The sequence below is a fragment of the Tupaia chinensis genome, unplaced genomic scaffold (genome assembly GCF_000334495.1).
Source record: "Tupaia chinensis unplaced genomic scaffold, TupChi_1.0 Scaffold149256_1, whole genome shotgun sequence".
NCBI classification, from domain to species: domain Eukaryota; kingdom Metazoa; phylum Chordata; class Mammalia; order Scandentia; family Tupaiidae; genus Tupaia; species Tupaia belangeri.
In genome coordinates this window covers 635,788-655,075 of record NW_006209101.1, presented here as the reverse complement: position 1 = coordinate 655,075, position 19,288 = coordinate 635,788, and the positions used below count along the sequence as shown (strand labels likewise).

The window sequence follows — 19,288 nt, the reverse complement described above, 5'->3', positions numbered from 1 at the left end:
ACATCAACCACTTTTAAGCGTTCAGAAACCTACAAAGGGGGAAAAAAAATAGAAAAAGACTAATAAGTAATCTTGTCTGTTTTAGAGGTTAAGTACTAGTAGCCTACAGGACAAGTAAACTGAGCAGTATGTGAGTTGTACGTGTGTTTGTTAACCAATGACCAGCATCTTCAAATAAACTATTTTTTCATAAAAATTTTTAATTTCCAGCTTCCCTTGAAAAATCAGAACACTCAGCAATACTCGGCCCCTATTTCCACATGGCAGCAATAAAACTGGTGGAATAGCAGCTGTTTCTTCAGAGGGAACACATGTCCTCCAATTTGTCAAAGTCTCTTCCTGGCTTGATGTTCTCGATGTTACTTGCCCAGCTCTGAAGGCACTGGATTTCCAACCCCTGATCTATTTTTATTTAATGTGATATGCTGCTAGAGAAGATCAGCTGCCCAACATGCATTCTGTAACATGGCCAACATTCCTACCAGGCATTAACTGACTACCGACAGAGATATTAGAAAGGCGAAGTACTACTATTCTGACATTGTGGGTGCATATGTAAGCTCCTCTTTAATTATGTTCAAGATATTTCAAATGTGAGCCTAAAATATCTAGAAAAACATGGAGTTTAACGGTGAAGTATGGAAAGTAAAGTTGAATTTTTAGAGCAACAACAACCCATTTCTCACTAAGTTTCTACTTTCAAAGAATGGAACGTAACAGCTGGTCTCACTGAGAAGACATCTGGGCTAAGAAAAGACAGGGAAGAGGGAAGGAGCCACAGGGCTGTGTAGGAGGGCGTTCCAGACAAGACAGCAAGTTCAAAGGCCCTTGGGGATGCTTGAAGAACAGCAAGAAGCTAGTAAGTAGAGTGGGATGACAAGTGTGGAGCAAGAACCATGGGGTAGGGTAGCAAGGTAGGGGCACAGGACAGACTGCGGGGGGCTCTGGAGGCCCTGTGACAAGGGTCTGAAACAGCGGAAGACCATGACCTACATTTTTAAAGGATTATTCTTGTGATTCCAATAAGCCAGGCAAGAGGCTAGGAGACAGAGGGTGATGGTGGTGAAATTGGTAAGAAATTACTGATACTGGACTATATATTCTGAAGTCAGGGTAGATAAAGTTACTAACAGATTGAACGTGGGTGGGGAAAACAGATGAGTCAGTGCTAACTGAGGATTCTGGCCTGAGACACTAGAAGGCTGGTGCTACCATCTAGGAGAGAGGAGGAGGAGATTCGGGACGTGTTAGGTGTGAGGTGTCTGTCAGACAGCTGAAGAGATGTTAAACGTGCACTTGGATAAATGAGCCTGGCACTCAAGGGAGGGGCCTTCCAAGTGAATTGTGGGAGGCCTCAGCATACAGTATTTAAAGCCATAGGATTCCACATATTCACCAAGTGAAAAAATGTAGCCTAAAAAGGGAAGATGCCAAGGACAGAGGCCTAGAATGCCACTTTTAAGGAGAAGAGGAGTACATAACAAAGATGAGTGAGAGAGAGAAAGAGAGAGAGAGGGGCTGGGTGAGGACATTCAAATTTAGATCATTCCTCCCTGTACGGCACATAATGTCATATCCCATGTCTTATCAATGGTCCCTGTCTCCCTTCTTGTACAATCCAGAGAAATATTTTTATCAACTATATTGTAAATGCAAGTTTTTCAGTAGCTCTAGAAACATTTTTAAAAATGCTTGAGGACATTCAAATTTAGATAATTCCTCCCTATACGGCACAAGTGGCTCTTGTCCACATTTAAATGGTTAAGTCACTGATGAAATAAAGGTCACATATATTTGCTGAAGATGGTGCGTAGGGATCTGTTAGGTCATCGGGAAAGTCATGATGAATTTTCCTGTTTTTTTATGTATCATGACTTTCCAGACAACCCAATGTTCACTTGTTAAAATAATGCAATTATAAACAGTAAAAGAAATCATGAGTTATAAAAGCGCCAACATTTGATGCCAGCAGGTAGTGTAGTGGTTAAGGTGCTGGACTCCCACGTAGCTGACCATGGTCCGAGTACAGATGCAGAGGATTGAGAATCATGCCGGTACGTGTGCATGTGTGCACAAAATCCCAGGAGGAGAATGGAGGAGAAAGGACACTGTGGCATGGCCCTCTCTCCTGAGGGGTGATTTCTCACCTTCCCTCTCACTGTCTCTCTAGCAAGCACACACGTCCTATGACAAAAACCTTAAAAACAACAATAAATATCAATACTTGATCTTTCCAAACTGAAATATGGATAGATCTTTACTCAAATAAAACTTCCTATAAAATTAAATATTCCTAACAAAACAGAAGTTTTTTTTTTAACAAAATAAAAACATAAACATGTACTTACCTCCAAAGATTTAAGGAATGGCAGTGACTCAATAAAGCTCTCATACATTTTTCTCTTTTTGGCATTGTTTTTTACAATTATTCTCCTGAAGGTTACCCTGTCCTAAAGGCAGAATATAAAATACAAAGACCATTAAAAGGTAAATTTTTATGGGGGTGGGGGAATTCTGAACAAATAATTCTATTTTATTCTTTACATGGAACAACAATTGAAGATTTTGAAATGAAAGATTAAAATCATTACACTTCTAATGCAACTCCCGTGATATTTTTACCTCATTCAGGACAAAATATAGCATAGAACCATATAAAATATGACTTGCTTTTTTTTTTTTAACAAAAGAAACATCAGTTTGCTTTTATTCTAACATTAGTTTAACTAACATGTAATTAGGTTATATCCACAAGGAGGCGCTATCACACCATTTAAAAACACTAGTACCACATTCCCTTATTGTGGATGGCAGTCCTAGAGGGCTGTGAAATCAATGAGGTGGAACATGACTAGCATTTCAGAAACAAGGTAGAACAGAACATCTCAAAGTACATTTCTCATAGTAGAACTGTTTTGTTCAATATGTATTTCCATCATACACAAAGACAAACAAGTACACAAGTCATGATGTTTCTGTGTTTTGTAATATAGTTTGTAGGATTAAAAAAAAAAGCATTAAAAACACTATTAAATTTTTTTAAAACAAAAAGCAAATATAAGAGAAATCTTGAAAAATGATAGACTCTGGGTTATTTTTCATAACCACATTATGTCAGAATTTTCTTTTTTAAAAATGTGAAACCACCAAGAAACTATAACTTTCTTAAGGTTGAATTCCAGTGTTGATCATGTTCATACTCTCAAATGTGCCTGTTTATGTTTATGCTACATGACCTCAAAGAGGTCAGCTGAAAAACTCACTACATTGTTAGAGGTAACAGCTCAAAATTGATTTTTTAAAATAATTATTTTATTTCACTTTATTTTTAATTTGACCAGAGAGGAACAGAGAGAAAGAGAGAGAAAGAGACAGAGAAAGAGAGAGAGAAAAAAAGCAAGCCGCCAGGTATGGGACTTGAACCACAGGTGGCCACGAGAGTGCCCTTAACCACCACACTACCTGCCAACTCCCAAAATTGATTTTTCTAAAAATTTTATTTTGAAAAAATTCTTACAAAAATAAAAGTCCAAATAATTATACTGATAAACAGTTACACCACTGTAATAAAATACCAATTGGGATATGTTATTTAACTAATAGATTATGATGCCAAGATACTAAGGTGGAATTTAAATGAACAAGTATAATGGGGAGAAACGTCAGTATGCATTTAAGTCTCTAGGTTAATGAACTAAATGCTTGTATTCTCCCAAATCTATGTTAAAATCCTAACCAACCCCAGACATGATAGAATTAGGCAATGCAGGCCTTTGTAGTGATTAGGTCTTAAGTGTGGAGCCCTCCTCAAAGAGATCTCAGAAAACCCCCTCACCCCTTCCACCAGGTGAGGACCTAGAAGGTAACAGCCATCTGTGAATCAGAAAGCAGGCCCCAGCAGACAGTCTTCAGTGGCTTGATAGATTTCTCAGCGTTTAGAACTATAATAAATGTTTAAGCCACCCATTCTCTGGCAGTTTGTTATAGCAGCCCAGATGAACTAGACACCAAGAAATTAAATGTCTTATTCCTCAATTTATTATAACTTTGGTACTGGCTATAATTTTTACTTAATTATTTTTTTAGAAGATATACTATTACAAGACAATTAGCAGAAATAATTAAGTCCAAGCCTAGTTCTGCACCCTCATCAGCTATCACATTAAGAAAGATGGCTGAAGAGTTCCAGCAGCTTGTGCGGCGGGAGGAGCGGTAGGGTTTATCCGCTCAACTCCACAAAGGCTCTAGGCGCGCCACGGCCTCATCAGGCACCCAGCAGGCACGCACCCTGTCTGCAGCCAAGATGCCCAAGAGGAAGGTCAGCTCGGCCGAGGGGGCGGCCAAGGAAGAGCCCAAGAGGAGATTGGGGAGGTTGTTGGCTAAACCTCCTGCAAAAGTGAAGATGAAGCCCAAAAAGGCGTCAGGGAAGAATAAAGCTTCAGACAAAAGAGTGCAAACAAAAGGGAAAAGGGGAGCAAAGGGGAAACAGGCTGAAGGGGCCAACCGAGACACTAAAGAAGATTTACCTGCAGAAAGTGGAGAAACTAAAAATGAGGAGAGTCCACCCTCTGATGAAGCAGGCGAGAAAGAAGTCAAGTCTGAGTAATGTCATATCCCATGTCTTATCAATGGTCCCTGTCTCCCTTCTTGTACAATCCAGAGAAATATTTTTATCAACTATATTGTAAATGCAAGTTTTTCAGTAGCTCTAGAAACATTTTTAAAAATGCTTGAGGACATTCAAATTTAGATAATTCCTCCCTATACGGCACAAGTGGCTCTTGTCCACATTTAAATGGTTAAGTCACTGATGAAATAAAGGTCACATATATTTGCTGAAGATGGTGAGTAGGGATCCCACCTCATCCCATTTTTTAAGTGTAAATTTTTTTTTAAGAGGTGAAACCATTTACTGGTTGTTTATTTTTCAGTACAACCAGAAAAGAGTGGGATATTGACTTCTAGGAGGCTTTGACTCTTTTGCGTGCCAGGTTAATATTCCATAGGTGGGGGCGGATGGGTAGTTTTTATATCCTAAATACAAAGCATACTAAATGGCAGTTTGGAGTCACAGTCATGCACTTAATGTGTCTTGAATATTTTAAATTACTTCTATTATGTTTTTTAGTAGTATTGTTTCCTAAAGAAAACCACTCTCTGATTGTTGCTCTCCCTGTCAGAATTGTGTGCACTCTGTAACATCTTTGGTCGTGGTAGTCCAGTTTTCCTAATAATTTTGTTACTGTGCTGTGAAAGATTGGAAATTTGATGTAGTGTGTATGATAATACATTGTGATTTGGTGGGACTTACATAACAGCTTTCAACATCTGAAGACAATGGTTCTTGATATCCTCTTAAGGAAAATTTGCCTACAAATTTGAAGCTGGAATGTTGCTGGAATAACTTAAAAAGAATCGCTATACTTGGCTTTTTAAATTTTTGGTACATATGTTAAGAAATGGGTACAAATTGAAATGTCTGTACTGAGTCTTGACATAACCAATAAATCTCAATTACAAAAAAAAAAAAAGATAGCTGAGGGGACCAGCAGTTAGTGTAATGGCTATGTCGCTGGACTCCCATGTAGTCGAACACAGTTCGAGTCCCGGACCCGGTGGCTTAAAATCATGCTAGGTGCGTATGCGTGCGTGCCCAAGATCCCGAGAGGAGACTGGAGGAGAAGGGATTGCGGCATGGCCATCCTCCCTTAAGGGTGATTTCTCGCTTTCTGTCTCTCTTTGTCTGTCTGGTGAATGCATGCACCCTGTAGCAAAAAAATAAATAAAATTAAATTAAAAAAAAAATAAAGATAGCTGAGATGTTAGCTGGGTAACCTTGTAGGTAAGGGACCATATCTCACATGGCCAACCACAGTTCAAATTCCAAGTCCAGTGGCTTGAAAAACATGCAGGCACTTGTGCATGCCCCAAATCCTGACAAGATGGAGAAGTTCAGGAGAGGGGACTGTGGCATAACCATGCCTCATGGAGGGATGCCTTCCTCCCACCCCATACCCCTTGCTTTGTCTGTCTCTCTCTGGTGAGAGCATGCACCCTCTGACACTTAAAAAAAAAATCTGAGATCCTAGACTTTATGATTCAAAATCTCTGCATTAAGGGCTTAATAAGCTACATTTCATAAAGCCTCTTCAAATGATTCTGGTATGAAATCAGTTTTGGGAACCAGGTACGACACCATTTGATGAGCAGAGTTTATTGTAAAATACAGAAGACCTAAAACAGTTTAGCAATTTAGAAATGAACCGTAATGGTTATCTTTCTTAGGAAGTATTTTCTATTAGTGACCAAATCTTCACACCCACTATGACATATAAAGTCCAGAAAGTCCAATTTTAAATGCTTTCCTCCTACATATTTCTGTAATCACCTCTTTGAAGTACCAGCAGGTTAGTTAATCCCCTAAGACAAACAGTGACAAGTATTATTTACAGAATTCACTATTCTATGAGGTGGGAGGGTCTTCTAAAACTTCATGGAAGATGTCTATGACAAAAAAAAAAAAAAAAAAAGCATGAGTTTTAAAATTTTTTTCTCATAACTAAACTCGTGAGCCAGGCTGGTAATGCAGTGGTTAAGCACTGTGCAGAGGGAGCCAGATTCCACATGGCCTACCATGGTTCAAATCCTGGCCCTGGGTGTGCATGAGCCCAAGATCTTGATGGGATAGAGAAATGGAGGAAAAAGGAGTGCAGCGTGACTATGCCCCATGGTGGGTTCCTTCTCTCTCTTCTCTTTCTCTCCTTTTTGGGCATAGGAACATGCCCTCTGGCATAAAAACAAAAAGATAAAACAAACTTGTACTTTAATTCCAGTTTTCCATGCACTTTTTAAAGTCCCCATGGATAAAGAACCTCTTGATATCTGCTTATCTTTACAGCAGCACTTACATGGCACAACTCCAGAATACTGATCGCAAAAATGTCTTTTCTATTTGACGTTCCCTGAGAAGGGCTTGGTTAGGCAAGTTGCTCTTAAAAAGCAGGTTTGAAATATGAAATAATGTTAATTATTCTAATTTTTAAGAAAACTACTGTACTTATACACATACCCCAAGGTGATTATCACAAATTGCCCACTTTTATAAAGATTATTAACAGACTAACAAGCTCTGAAAATGGGTTTTGGGAGGTTAAGTATTAAATATACTGAGAAAGTTTGGGCCTTTTATACCAAATTAAGGGATCTGCCAGGGCTGAAAACTACCAATGTTCAAAGAGGTCAATCAGCAAAATATTTGATCCTGCATGGAGAATGAGCAAAGTAGGAGGCGCCCTTACTGTGTTGACAGTCTGATCCTGGCTGGCAACCCAGTTGGGATGACTAAATTTTCAAATTATACCTTCCTAATGAAACAGATCATGGTAGACTCCAGATTTAGCCCAGCACTTTAACAACACATAATCACTTCCTGTGGACCAAGGTCTGCCCTAGTTTGGAGTTTTTCTTCACTGGCTTTGGGAACTCACATCTTTGACAAGACTTCAAATACTTCAAGCAAGGAGTTTCCTTCCACCTGAAACATTTCCAACTTTTCTTCTACAACTTAAAAAAGGGATGCCACGTTTTTAGTAAGTATACAGGAACTGCCTGATTTTAATAAAGACATGTAGGGCCAGCTCTGTGACAGGGCAGTAACGTGCTACTCAAGAGCATTCCTCAGATTCCACAGGGTGACTGGGGTTTGAATCTCTGGCCTGCTCACCCTGAAACATGCCAGACACACGTACTTGTGCCCACGACCTGATGGGCTGGACGCCTGGAACAAGGGGATTGTGGCTTGATCAGATCCTCGTAGAGGATGGTGCTCCTTTCTCTTACCATGTGCACACTCTATCAGGATTAAAAGAAAATTAAAGATTAAAAGAAATTTTAAAAAGAAAGATAGGAAAAATGTCCTGCTTCTCTGATTAAGAGATATCTTTATCAGCTAAGTCTATTTAGGAATCAAATGCTGAGTTTTGGTTGAATAATGTGTAACTTCCACAAACCAGCAGATGGCATAATGGATACATTGCTGGACTCTCATATAGTTGACCAGGGTTCAGGTCCCAGACCCGGACGCTTAAAACTCACACCAGGCGCATGTACGTACATGCCCAAAATCCCAAGAGGAGAATGGAGGAAGAAAGGACTGAGACATGGCCATTCCCGCCCCCCGCTCCCCGTGATTTCTCTTTCTTGTCTCTCCACTGAGTGCACATGCCTTATAGCAAAAATCTCTCTTAAAAATAAAAATAATGTGTAACTTCCATAAAACTATAGCCCTTGGAAATTAGACTGCTAACATATTTGACATTATTTTAAACTCTTCTCCTGCCACAAGAGGATCTAAGAGAAATTACCTAATAGATTTATGTCAAAACTATAGGTTGGTCAGCACTGGCATCTCCTGGGAGCTTATGAGAAATGCAAAATCACAGGCCCCACCCCAAACCAAATACTCATTGTAACTAGATTCCCAGGTGATCTGTAAGCACAGTAAAGTCTGAAAATCACTACCTTAGATACAATCTTCCTGTCTACTTTAGTAGAATGTGATACTTTGCATCCTGCTATCCATGTAAAAAGAATCTACCTCCTTACCTTCACGCCACCCAAACATGTCTTTAAATCAACTTTAAGTCTTACAGAGGTGGTATCATTTGGAAATTTATTTAAAGTTCCTAACATCCAGGTCCCACTGTTGGAGAATCTGATTAAATTTGTGGGATTTGACAAGAAGATTTTATTTTTTTTTAATTGTCAGGGGGCATATGCACTTTGTGGGTGTGGGGGGCAGTAACTCCATTGGGGTGGGGTCACACCATAATCTCTTCTCTTCCATCCCTCCTTCCTTGAGGCATTTTGGCCATGCGTGCACACACACCCTGTGTGTTTTTCACGCCACTAAGTTTGAGACTTGAACCACACACAATCAGTCATGTGCAATCTAGCTGCCTTTAACCACCAAGTTACCAACTGGCCCAACGGCAACTTATTACCAATTGATTAATATCACTAAGACAGTCAGTTTATAGTAGCTATCAAACCATGTATCAGAATCCCCTGGAAGGCTTACTCCAAAACAGACTGCTGGCTCCACCCCCAGAAGTACATACCTCAGAAAGCCAGCTGAGAACAAGCACAGAAGGCTTTGTTTATGTGGCTAGGTTTGTTTCTTTTCTTTAATCATTTTATTTAACTTCCTTCCTTTTCTTTCTTTCCTTCTTTCCTTCTTCCTTCCTTTCTTTCTTCCTTCCTTCCTTCCTTCCTTTTCTTTCCCTTTCTTTCCTTTAATTTGACCAGAGGGACAGAGTGAAAGAAAGGGAGGGAAAGTGAGAAAGAAAGCCGCCAGGTCCATGACTTGAACCATGATCGGCCATGTGGGAGTTCAGTGCCCTTAACCACTATGCCATTTGCAGGCCCTGTGACTGGTTGTGTAAGAGTGGGTGAAATGTGGAGCATTGTGGATCTGCGTATCTTTCCCATGGCCAGCTGGTTCCACGCTCCTAATTTGACTGGAGAAAAGGGGGAAAGATATGACTCAGCACATTTTTTAGTATCTAAGTGCATGGGGTAGTTGCTTAATGAATTCCATGATCACTGATGATCCCAAATAATTCTGCCTATTAGAATTAAAATACTGAGGCCAGCAGGTGGCATAGTGGTTGAGGTGCTGGACTCCCACATGGTCAACCAAGGTTCAAGTCCTGGGCCTGGTGGCTTGCTTTCTCACTCCCCTTCTCTCTCTCTTTGTCATTCTGGTTAGTGTACGTGCCCTATAGCAAATTTAAAAAATAAATAAAAATTTTAAAATTAAAAAAAAAAACACTGTATGTACTTGGCTTAGTTATAATGATTTTTAAAATTTTTGCCACAGGGTACATGTGTTCACTGGAAAGAGAAAGAAAGTGAGAAGAGGGCAGTGAGAAAGTACTACCCATGGAAAATAGTCATGCTACAATCCTTTCTCCTCCATTTCACACTTCCTTCAGGATTCTGGATATGCATATACGTCCAATGTGCTTTTCAAGCTGCTGAGTCTGAGACCCAAATCGTACAGTCAGCCATGTGGGATACAACCACCCTAACCACCATGCCACCAGCTGGCCCTGTCTAAGGATTTTTACAAACAACATTCAGGTCAGAGAAATATTTTACTTACCAAACCCCACAGAGCACCAGGAGAGGTAGCAGTGATTGTAGCTGCTCTGGGTGTATTGTACATTAAGGCCAGTTCGCCAAAACTCCCACGATTATCGTAGTTACCAACACATCTTCCAACACCATCGCATTTTACATAAATATCAAATGTTCCTCTGTTGGACATATGTAAATTAGAGGTAAAAGTAATTCACATAACATCTCATGACAACATTATTTCAGAGATGAGCCCTGAGCAGGAGGATCTTAATTCCAGCCTGTCTAACCTCTCTGCTGACTACAGATAATAAAAGGGTGTCAGTATGTGCCAGTCTGTTCCAGATCGGCATGAAGAGAACATCGACTAGACTAGGGTAAGGGCCAGACATGTGCCTGCTGGAGAAAATGGAACAAAACAATACAACTTAAGACAGTAATATAAAGGATAGAAAAATAACTGAAACTACAATCAAATGCTGTATGCATAGGTAAAATAATCTGAAGGCACATATTTCAAACCACTGATTAGTCATGTCAGAGCATAAAAACAGTGAGGGACTTCAGAGGCAGCTACTATCTAATTTAAGAGTTTCTGTGTCTAAAATGAACATGTATTACTTTTATTATAAGAATAAAATAACTTTTTAAAGAAAAGCTATAGCTCTAACGCTGGTTAGTTCATACTCTTCAGAAGTTACAAGGGTCCTTTACAATCTACAGCAGGAGTTGGCAGACTACAACCCACTAACTGGCTCCTGCTTTTGTAAATAAAGCTTTACTGGATTATAAACACACTTGTTTGTTTACGCATTATCTACGACTGGTTGTATGCTTACAACAGCAAAATTAAGGAGAGACAACAAAGACTATGGCCCACAAAGCCTAAAATACTTACTCTCTGGTCCTTGACACAATATGCCCTTTACATCAACTCCCAATTCTAAAGTGAAAATTGTAGTTGTAGAAATTCAGACTAAATATCTGACCCTGGTCTGTTTAATAGTTTTCTGTGCTCATCTTTCTTTTATTTTTCTTTTTAATTTTTTAAATACAAATAAACTCATATTTGAATTCCATTTTCCAAGAACATTTTAAAGTCTGCTTGAATTGTGATTTTAAATGTGTAATACTATTATTTTCATTATAATAGCATCTACTACATATGAATACTATTACATACTATTGGGTTGCCGGAAAAGTCATGACGCATTTTTAAGATAGAAAAAAATACATCATGGGAACCAGCAGTTAGCGTAATAGCTATCTCGCTGGACCATGGTTCGCATCCCGGACCTGGTGGCTTAAAACTCACGCCAGGCGCATGTGAGTGCGTGCCCAAGATCCCAAGAGGAGAATGAAGGAGAAGGGATTGCGGCGTGACTATCCCCCCTGGGGGGTGATTTCTCGCTTTCTGTCTCTATGTCTCTGTCTGTCTGGCAAGCGCACGCGCCCTTTAACAAAAATCTCTCCAAAAAAAAAAAATTAAAAATTAAAAAAAAAGAAAAAAATACATCATGACTTTTCTGATAACCCAATATTTCTCAAATGAAACTTACAAATGCAAATGCTCACATTAAATGACTGAGATTTTATAAATTAAACTAACCAAAAATCATCAGCTCTTCTACAAACTATGCCTCTTTTCATGATCCGTGAAAAGATTAGTGGTTTCACTGAATGTACTCACATCAGGTTTACAGTGACTTTTATGTAGTAGTAAGAGGACAGAAGCACAACAACTATGTATTAACTTGTCTGCTATCGTAATAACCACAGAGATTTTACGCAAAAGGTTCTTTAAATTTCAATAGTGAGATTGGGCAAAACTTACCTATCGATTACATAAAAGTTGTCACCATCATCTCCTTGATCAATTACATGCTCTCCTTCTTTGACCAATTTTTCAAACATGGCATCTAATACTTGAGACATCTGCTCCTGTTTTTCAAAAAGATATAATCTTTATCAAGAACATGTTTTAAGTAACCATAGTTACCTTTTATATTCCTGTGAACAAACTCAAAGAAATGGAAATCTCATCACTGCCATTAAGTCTTATCAGAAAAATAAATACAGTCTTCTTGCTATATACAAACAAGATGATTATAGATTTACTTTCATTTTCTGTATCTGAATGGAAGTAATTGTAATTACTCTATTTCAGAATATTTGCAACGACCACCACTTTAAAATGAAAAATTAACCACCAAACTACCATATACTTCATGAAACATAATCTTAGCAACTAAAATGACCATGTTTGAAAGAAATATTTTGAATTTCTGTTGAAGATGCTCATCTTTAAAACTTCTGGGGCCAGCCTTATGGCCTGGTGGTTAAGGGAGCTAAATCCTACATGGCTGACTACATGGTCTAAATCTCAGCTCAAATGGCTTGAAAAATATGCCACACGTATGTGTGTGTGTCCCAAATTCCAAAAGGATAGAGGAATGGAGAAAAAGAGACTGTGGCATGACCATGCCTCATTGGGGCTTCTTTCTCCCTTTCCCTCTCGATAGTGCATACACCTTCTGGCAGCTGAAAACAAACAAAATTCCCATACATTAACCATCACTAGAATTTATACAGGGATTACCTAAATACTTGCTAAGTTTAGATCCTGTCTCCAACACTTCTTTTTGGCTTAGCACCAGAAAAAAAAAAAGAATGAACTAGAAAAACAACAAAAGCAAAACCAGGAATGACTGAGGCAAGTACTCTGTCACTATTCTTTGTCATTAAGGTTCTTTTCAAAAAGCAACCATTTATCTCACTAGGCAGATTTGTCAAAAACATCAAAACTAAAAAGTTCTACAAGATTTCTATCCTGCCAAAATGTGGTTAACAAGGCTTAAGGATAAATTTTAGAAATAAGAATCAACTAAAAGGTGACAGAAATCTTTACTCATAATAAATACAGGAACAATAGCAAGAACTTTGAATATAGAAAGCAAATGGATACAGAAAAAGTTTCATACTAGAATGGTTTCACTGCCCTAAAAATCCTCTGTATTCAGTCTATTCATCCCTCCCCCCCAACTAAGCCTGGCAACCAGTAAGCTTTTTTACTGCCTCCAGTTTCGCCCTTTCAAGAATGTTGCATAGTTGAAATTACACACTAGCCTTTCAGATGGGCTTCTTTCGCTTAGTTTCTCTCTTCAAGTTTCTCTCGTGTTTTTTGCAGCTTGATAGCTCATTTCTTTTTAGTGCTGAGTAATATTCCATTGTTTGGATGTACCACGGTTTATTCATTCACTTACTGAAGTACATCTTAATTGCTCCCAAGTTTTAGCAATTATTTTTTACAAAGCCACTATAAACATCTTCATGCAGCTTTTTGCATAAATGTGTTTTCAACTCCCAAAGGGTGTGACTGCTGGAGTGTATGGTAAGAACATGTTTAGTTTTCTATGACATCAGCAAATGGTCTTCCACAGTGGCTTACCATTTTGCATTCTCACCAACAACGTATGAGAGTTCCTGTTGCTTCACATCCTCACCAGTACTTGGTACAGTCGGTGTTCTGGATTTTGGCTTTTCTATTAGGTCTGTAGTGGTATCTCACTGTTGTTTTAATTTCCACTTCTCTGATGACATATGATGTGGGGCATCTTTTCATTGGTTTATTTACCATCTGTATATCTTCTTTAGTAAGATCTGTGGTCCATTTTTAAAATCACGTTGTTTGTTCACTTACTGTTGAGTTTTAAGTGTTCTTTGTATATTTTGGGTAACAGTCCTTTATCAGATGTATCTTTTGCAGGCATCTTCCCCCTGTCTGTGGCGTGTTTTATTCATCCTGTAGACAGTGTCTTTTGCAGCACAGAATTTTTAAATTTTAATGAAGTCCAGCTTATGAATTCTTTCTTTCATGGATCATGCCATTAGTGTCATGTCTAAAATGTCACCACCAAATGCAAAGTCATCTAGATTTCCTATCTAGATGACTAGTCATGCTATCTTCCAAAATTCTTCTAAATCTAGTCATGTTTTCTTCTAAAATTTTATAGTTCTGTGTTTTCTATTTAGGTCTACGATCCATTTTGAGTTAACTTTTGTGAAAGGTGTAATGTATAACTAGATTTCTTTTTAAAGCGTATTTCTTTGGAGAGAAGGGGCAGGCACAAGAGAGAGATAGAAGGGGAATAAGAGGGAGAGAAAAGACACCCTAAAAGGGTATTAGCATCGTGATCCACCCTTGGCCTCATCCAGCCAGGATCACACACATACATGTGTACCTAGAATGAACAGGGAGACCTTTAACCTGAGACTTTCCCATAGGACTTCAGTGGCATGGAGCACTATATTATTACTGCTGTGCCAATGTCACTTAGCATAGATTCATTTTTTTTGCATGTGGATGTCCAGTTGTTTACCAGCACCGTTTCTTTTTCTTTCTTTTTTTTTTTTTTTGGAGAGATTTTTCACTATAGGGCGCGTGCGCTCACCAGACAGAGAGAGACACAGAGACAGAAAGCGAGAAATCATCCCCCAGGGGGGATGGTCACGCCGCAATCCCTTCTCCTCTTGGGATCTTGGGCACGCACGCACACGCGCCTGGCGTGAGTTTTAAACCACGGGGTCCGGGACGTGAACTGTGGTCGACTACGTGGGAGTCCAGCGACATAGCCATTACGCTAACTGCTGGTTCCCACCAGCACCGTTTCTTTAAAAGATTATTTTTACTCCATTACATTGCCTTTGCTCCTTTGTCAAAAATCAGTCAGTTCCTCATATAGAGCTGTTTCTGAGCTCTCTATTCTGTTCCACCGATCAATCTGTGCATTCTTTTGCTAATACCACACTATTTTGGTAGTATCAGTTTGTCACTATCTACAAAATAACTTGCTAGATTTTTATTGGGATTGTACTGAATATGGGTCAAGTAGGGACAAACTGACATCTTGACAATACTGAGTCTCCCTATCAATGAACATAGACTATGTCTTTCTTTAAAAAAATTTTTTTTATTTCATTTTCTTTTATACATTCAATCACATTATTTGGCTTACAAAATGGATATTTCTTTTTTTTTTTTGAGAGATTTTCGCTATAGGGCGCGTGCGCCCACCAGACAGGCAGAGAGAGAGACATAGAGACAGAAAGTGAGAAATCACCCCCCAGGGGGAATGGCCACACCGCAATCCCTTCACCTCCATTCTACTCTCAGGATCTTGGGCACGCACGCACACACGCCCGGCGTGAGTTTTAAGCCACTGGGTCCAGGATGCGAACCGTGGTCAACTACATGAGAGTCCAGCGACATAGCCATTATGCTAACTGCTGGTTCCCCAAAATGGATATTTCAACAGGTGAACATTTTTATTTCAATTTATCGACTTTTTGATTTCTCTCACCAGAATTTTGTAATTTTCCTCACTTACTGGATTGTCAGAAAAGCCATGGCACATTTTTGCATAGAAAAACAGAAAAAAAAGTCATAACTTTTCCAACAACCCAATAGATCTTGTTAGATCTTGTACATATTTTTGTTAGGCTTATGCTTAAGTGTTTCACTGGTGGAGAAGACGGGTGTGCTGAAGTATAATAAATAACACTGTGTTTTTAATTTCAAATTCCACTTACTTATGCTGATATATAGGAAATCGATTAACTTTTAAATAATGACCTAATATCCTGCTATAATCACTTACTATCTCTGAGAGTTTTATTTTGTTTTGGTTTGGTTTCTGCCAAAGGGCATGTACTCTCACCAGAGAGCAACACAGGAAAGTGAGAAGGAATGCCCGAGGGGATGGCCACACTGTAATCCCCTCTCCTCCATTCTCTTGGGATTCTGGACATGGACAAACATGCGCCCAGAGTGATTTTTAAGCTACTGGGTCTGGGACATGAACCATGGTCAGTTATGTGGGAGACTAGCCCTTAACCACCATGCCACCTGCTGGCCTCAAGTTCTGGGAGTATTTTTGTTAATCCTTTTAGATTTTCTACTTAGATATATCACCTGTAAAAAATGATATATTTCTTCCTTTTCAAAAACTATGCTTATTTCCTTTTCTTATCACATTAGAGCTAGAACTTCTAGGACAATGTTAAAAAGTAGTGGTCAGAGCAAACTAGAAATTTTTTATTGAGCTTAAAATTCATATAACATAAACTTAACAATTTTATTTTTTACTTTATTTCTTCTTTTTAGTTTGCTGTATGGCAGTGTGCTCACCAGGGAGAGACAGAAAGAAAGGGAAAGTGAGAAAACATCCCCCAGGTGGATGGTTACACCACAATCCCTTCTCTTCCGCTCCCCTTGTGATTTTGGGTTTGCATGCATATGTGCCTGGCATGTTTCTGAAGCTGCTGGGTCTAGAACTCAAATAGTGCTGTTAGTCATGTGGGATCCAGCTTAACCACCATGCTACCAGCTGGCCCTATATAATTAGCTTTAATTGCTAACAGAGTACATGTACATGCATGAAAGAAAGACAGAAGAAGGGAAGGGAGGGATAGAAATAGGGAGAGAGGGAGGAAGGGGAGGGAGGAAGAAAGGGAGGAGCAACTTCCACAAGGTTTGGTCACACTGTGATTCCTTTCCTCCAGTCCTCCAGATCCTGGGCACTTACACATGCCTGGCATGTTTCAGGCTGACCGCACTACAAATCTGAACTGCAGTGCCACATGAGATCCCACTTCTCTTGAGCAGTATATTACCACTGTGCCATGTAGCCAGTCACAGACTTAACTATTTTAAAGTGATCAATTCAGTGGCCACAACTATGCAACCACTACCACTACCTAGTTCCAAAATATTTTCATTACCCCAAAAGAAAACCTTGTACCAACCCATTGAGCAGTCACTTGCCACTCTCCTGCCCCACTAAACTCTGGCAACTACCAATCTATTTTCTATCTTTGTAGACTTATTTTTTCCTGAATATTTCATATAACAGAATCATAACCTTTTGTATCTGATTTATAGCACTTAGTGTAATACTTTTGAGATTCATTCCCATTGTAGCATGTATCATATTTCATTTCTTTTCAAGCTGAATAGTATTCCACTGTGTATGTATATACCACCATCTGTTAATTTATTTAACTGCTGATGACACTTGAGTTGTTTCATAGTGCTGCTATGACATTTGTGTACAAGTATTTGCTTAAATGTTTCTTCTGAATTCTTTTGAGTGTACACCTAGATGTGGAGTCACAAGGTCCTAGGGACTGTCTACATTTAAGTTTTTTTTTTTTTTTTTTTTTTTTTAGGAACCACCTAGCTGTTTCCCACAGGAGTGGAACCATTTTACTTTACCAGTAGCAATGTATATAAGGATTCTAATTTCCCCATGTTCTTGCCAATATCTGTTATTTTCCTTTTTTAATTATAGCTATCCCACTAGGAATGAGGTGGTACTTCATTGTGGTTTTGATTTGCATTGCCCTAATGCTGAGAATCTTTTCATTGGAAGTTAGTTAACTGTATATTTTCCTTGGAGAAATATCTATTGAAGTACTTTATCTACTTTTAAATTGTGTTTTTTATTATTGTTGATTGTGTTATTTACATCCTTTGAATAATTTGACCCAATATGGGGCAAATGTTTTCTCCCATTCTGTAGATTGCCTTTTCACTTTTTTGATAATGTCCTCTGATGTTTAAAAATGTTTCACCTGGAACCAGCATATGGTGAAATGGTTATGTTGCTGGACTTCCACATAGTCGACAGCAGTTCAAGTCCCAGACTCCAGAGCCTTAAACTCATGCCAGGTGTGTGTGCATGCATGCCCAAAATCCTGACAGGAGAATGGAGGAGAAGGGATTGTGGCATGGCCATCCCCCCTGGGGGGAGTGATTTCTCACTTTCTGTCTCTCTGTCTCTCCAGTGAATGCACGCAAAAATCTCTCTCTAAAATAAATTTTAAAATAAAAATGTTTCACTTTTATGAAGTTCAATTTGTCTTTTTTCTTTTCTTGTTTCTGCTTTTGTTGTCTAAGAATCCATTGCTAAATCCAAAATCATGAAGACTTACCCCTATGTTATTTAAGCTTTAGCTCTAATATTTTAGGTCTTTAAGGTTTTTTTTTTATTTTTTCATATTGTATATGGGGTGAGGTAGGAATTCAACTTTGTTCTCTTTTGTGTGTGACTGTCCAGCTGTCCCAGCACTATCTGTTGAAGAGCCTATTCTTTCCCCATTGAATGGTTTTGGCATCGTTGTTAAAAATTGATTGGCCATATATATAAATATTATAGCTTTACTTGTGCACTCCCAATTCAATTCCATTTTTACTATGGCTTTGTAATAAGTCTTTAAATTGGGAAGTATAAGTCTTGTAACTTTAATCTTCTTTCAATATTGTTTTGGCTATTTGGAGCATCCTCTGTTACATACACAATTTTAACATAAGAGACAACGGCAAAACATTAACATGTTTTCATGGTTTAGTGTTATAATACATTAATGCTACAAAACTTTCATAAATAAATTAATACTGATAGCAATTATTTTTAAAAATAATACAGAGTCTCTATAAACTTTGACATGTTCTTAATGAAAAGTGAAAAGCAGGGCAGAATACTGTGTAGATTTTGCTGCCGCCAAAAATCTTTAAAAGAATACACTGGCATATGAATTGCATAACCATGGAAAAAACACACGACAGTACTAAAAGAACTTGGTTCCTGAGAAACTAGGTTTTTGGGAGACAGCTATTTCCTTTCTTTGACTACTGTTTTGTTCTTTTTGAATTTTTGTAAATTGGATATTGATTTAAAATGTTTAATTAAAAAAATCAAATTTTATTGGGACACGGAACATAATTTTGCATCTTCTTGTGAGGTAAGAAAAACTCAGGAGAATGATGATGATGCATTGGCAGGAAGTGGTTTCATCCCCTTCTTGGGTCTCTGTGTGAGCTCTGGCACCTATTTGTGGAACAGCAGCCAGGGCTAAAGATGAAGCCAATGTGGCAGTAAAACAGAGCTTTCTTGATGTCATGCTAATTGGCCCCCTGGGGACCACTTTACCAAAATGAGTTCAACCCAGGCAACATATGGTCACCTATCACAATTCTGAAGGGTGATATGTATTTTATTTTGCTTGCTATTTATATTTTAATTCTTTCAGGGCAGGTAGAACAGGATATAAGCATTGATTGGTTCTAAAATATCAAATGGGGAAAAAA

At 38.6% G+C, this 19,288-nt stretch overlaps 2 protein-coding genes across 2 annotated transcripts in view; one reads left to right on the top strand and one right to left on the bottom strand.

Annotated features, from left to right (window-relative positions):
- Positions 1–19,288, bottom strand: part of LOC102474565 (cAMP-dependent protein kinase type II-beta regulatory subunit) — a gene marked incomplete at its 3' end in the record, with an annotated part of 109,629 nt that continues 90,341 nt past the window's right edge. Inside the window, 4 exon segments of the mRNA XM_006171084.3 lie at positions 1–29; positions 2,349–2,450; positions 10,166–10,319; positions 11,975–12,081. Coding sequence (XP_006171146.2) covers positions 1–29; positions 2,349–2,450; positions 10,166–10,319; positions 11,975–12,081 — 392 coding nt within the window.
- Positions 13,614–19,288, top strand: part of LOC102473720 (matrin-3) — a 10,572-nt gene continuing 4,897 nt past the window's right edge. The window contains exon 1 of the mRNA XM_006171083.2: positions 13,614–13,689. Within this exon, the coding sequence (XP_006171145.1) occupies positions 13,614–13,689 (76 nt within the window). The remainder of the gene's footprint in view (positions 13,690–19,288) is intronic.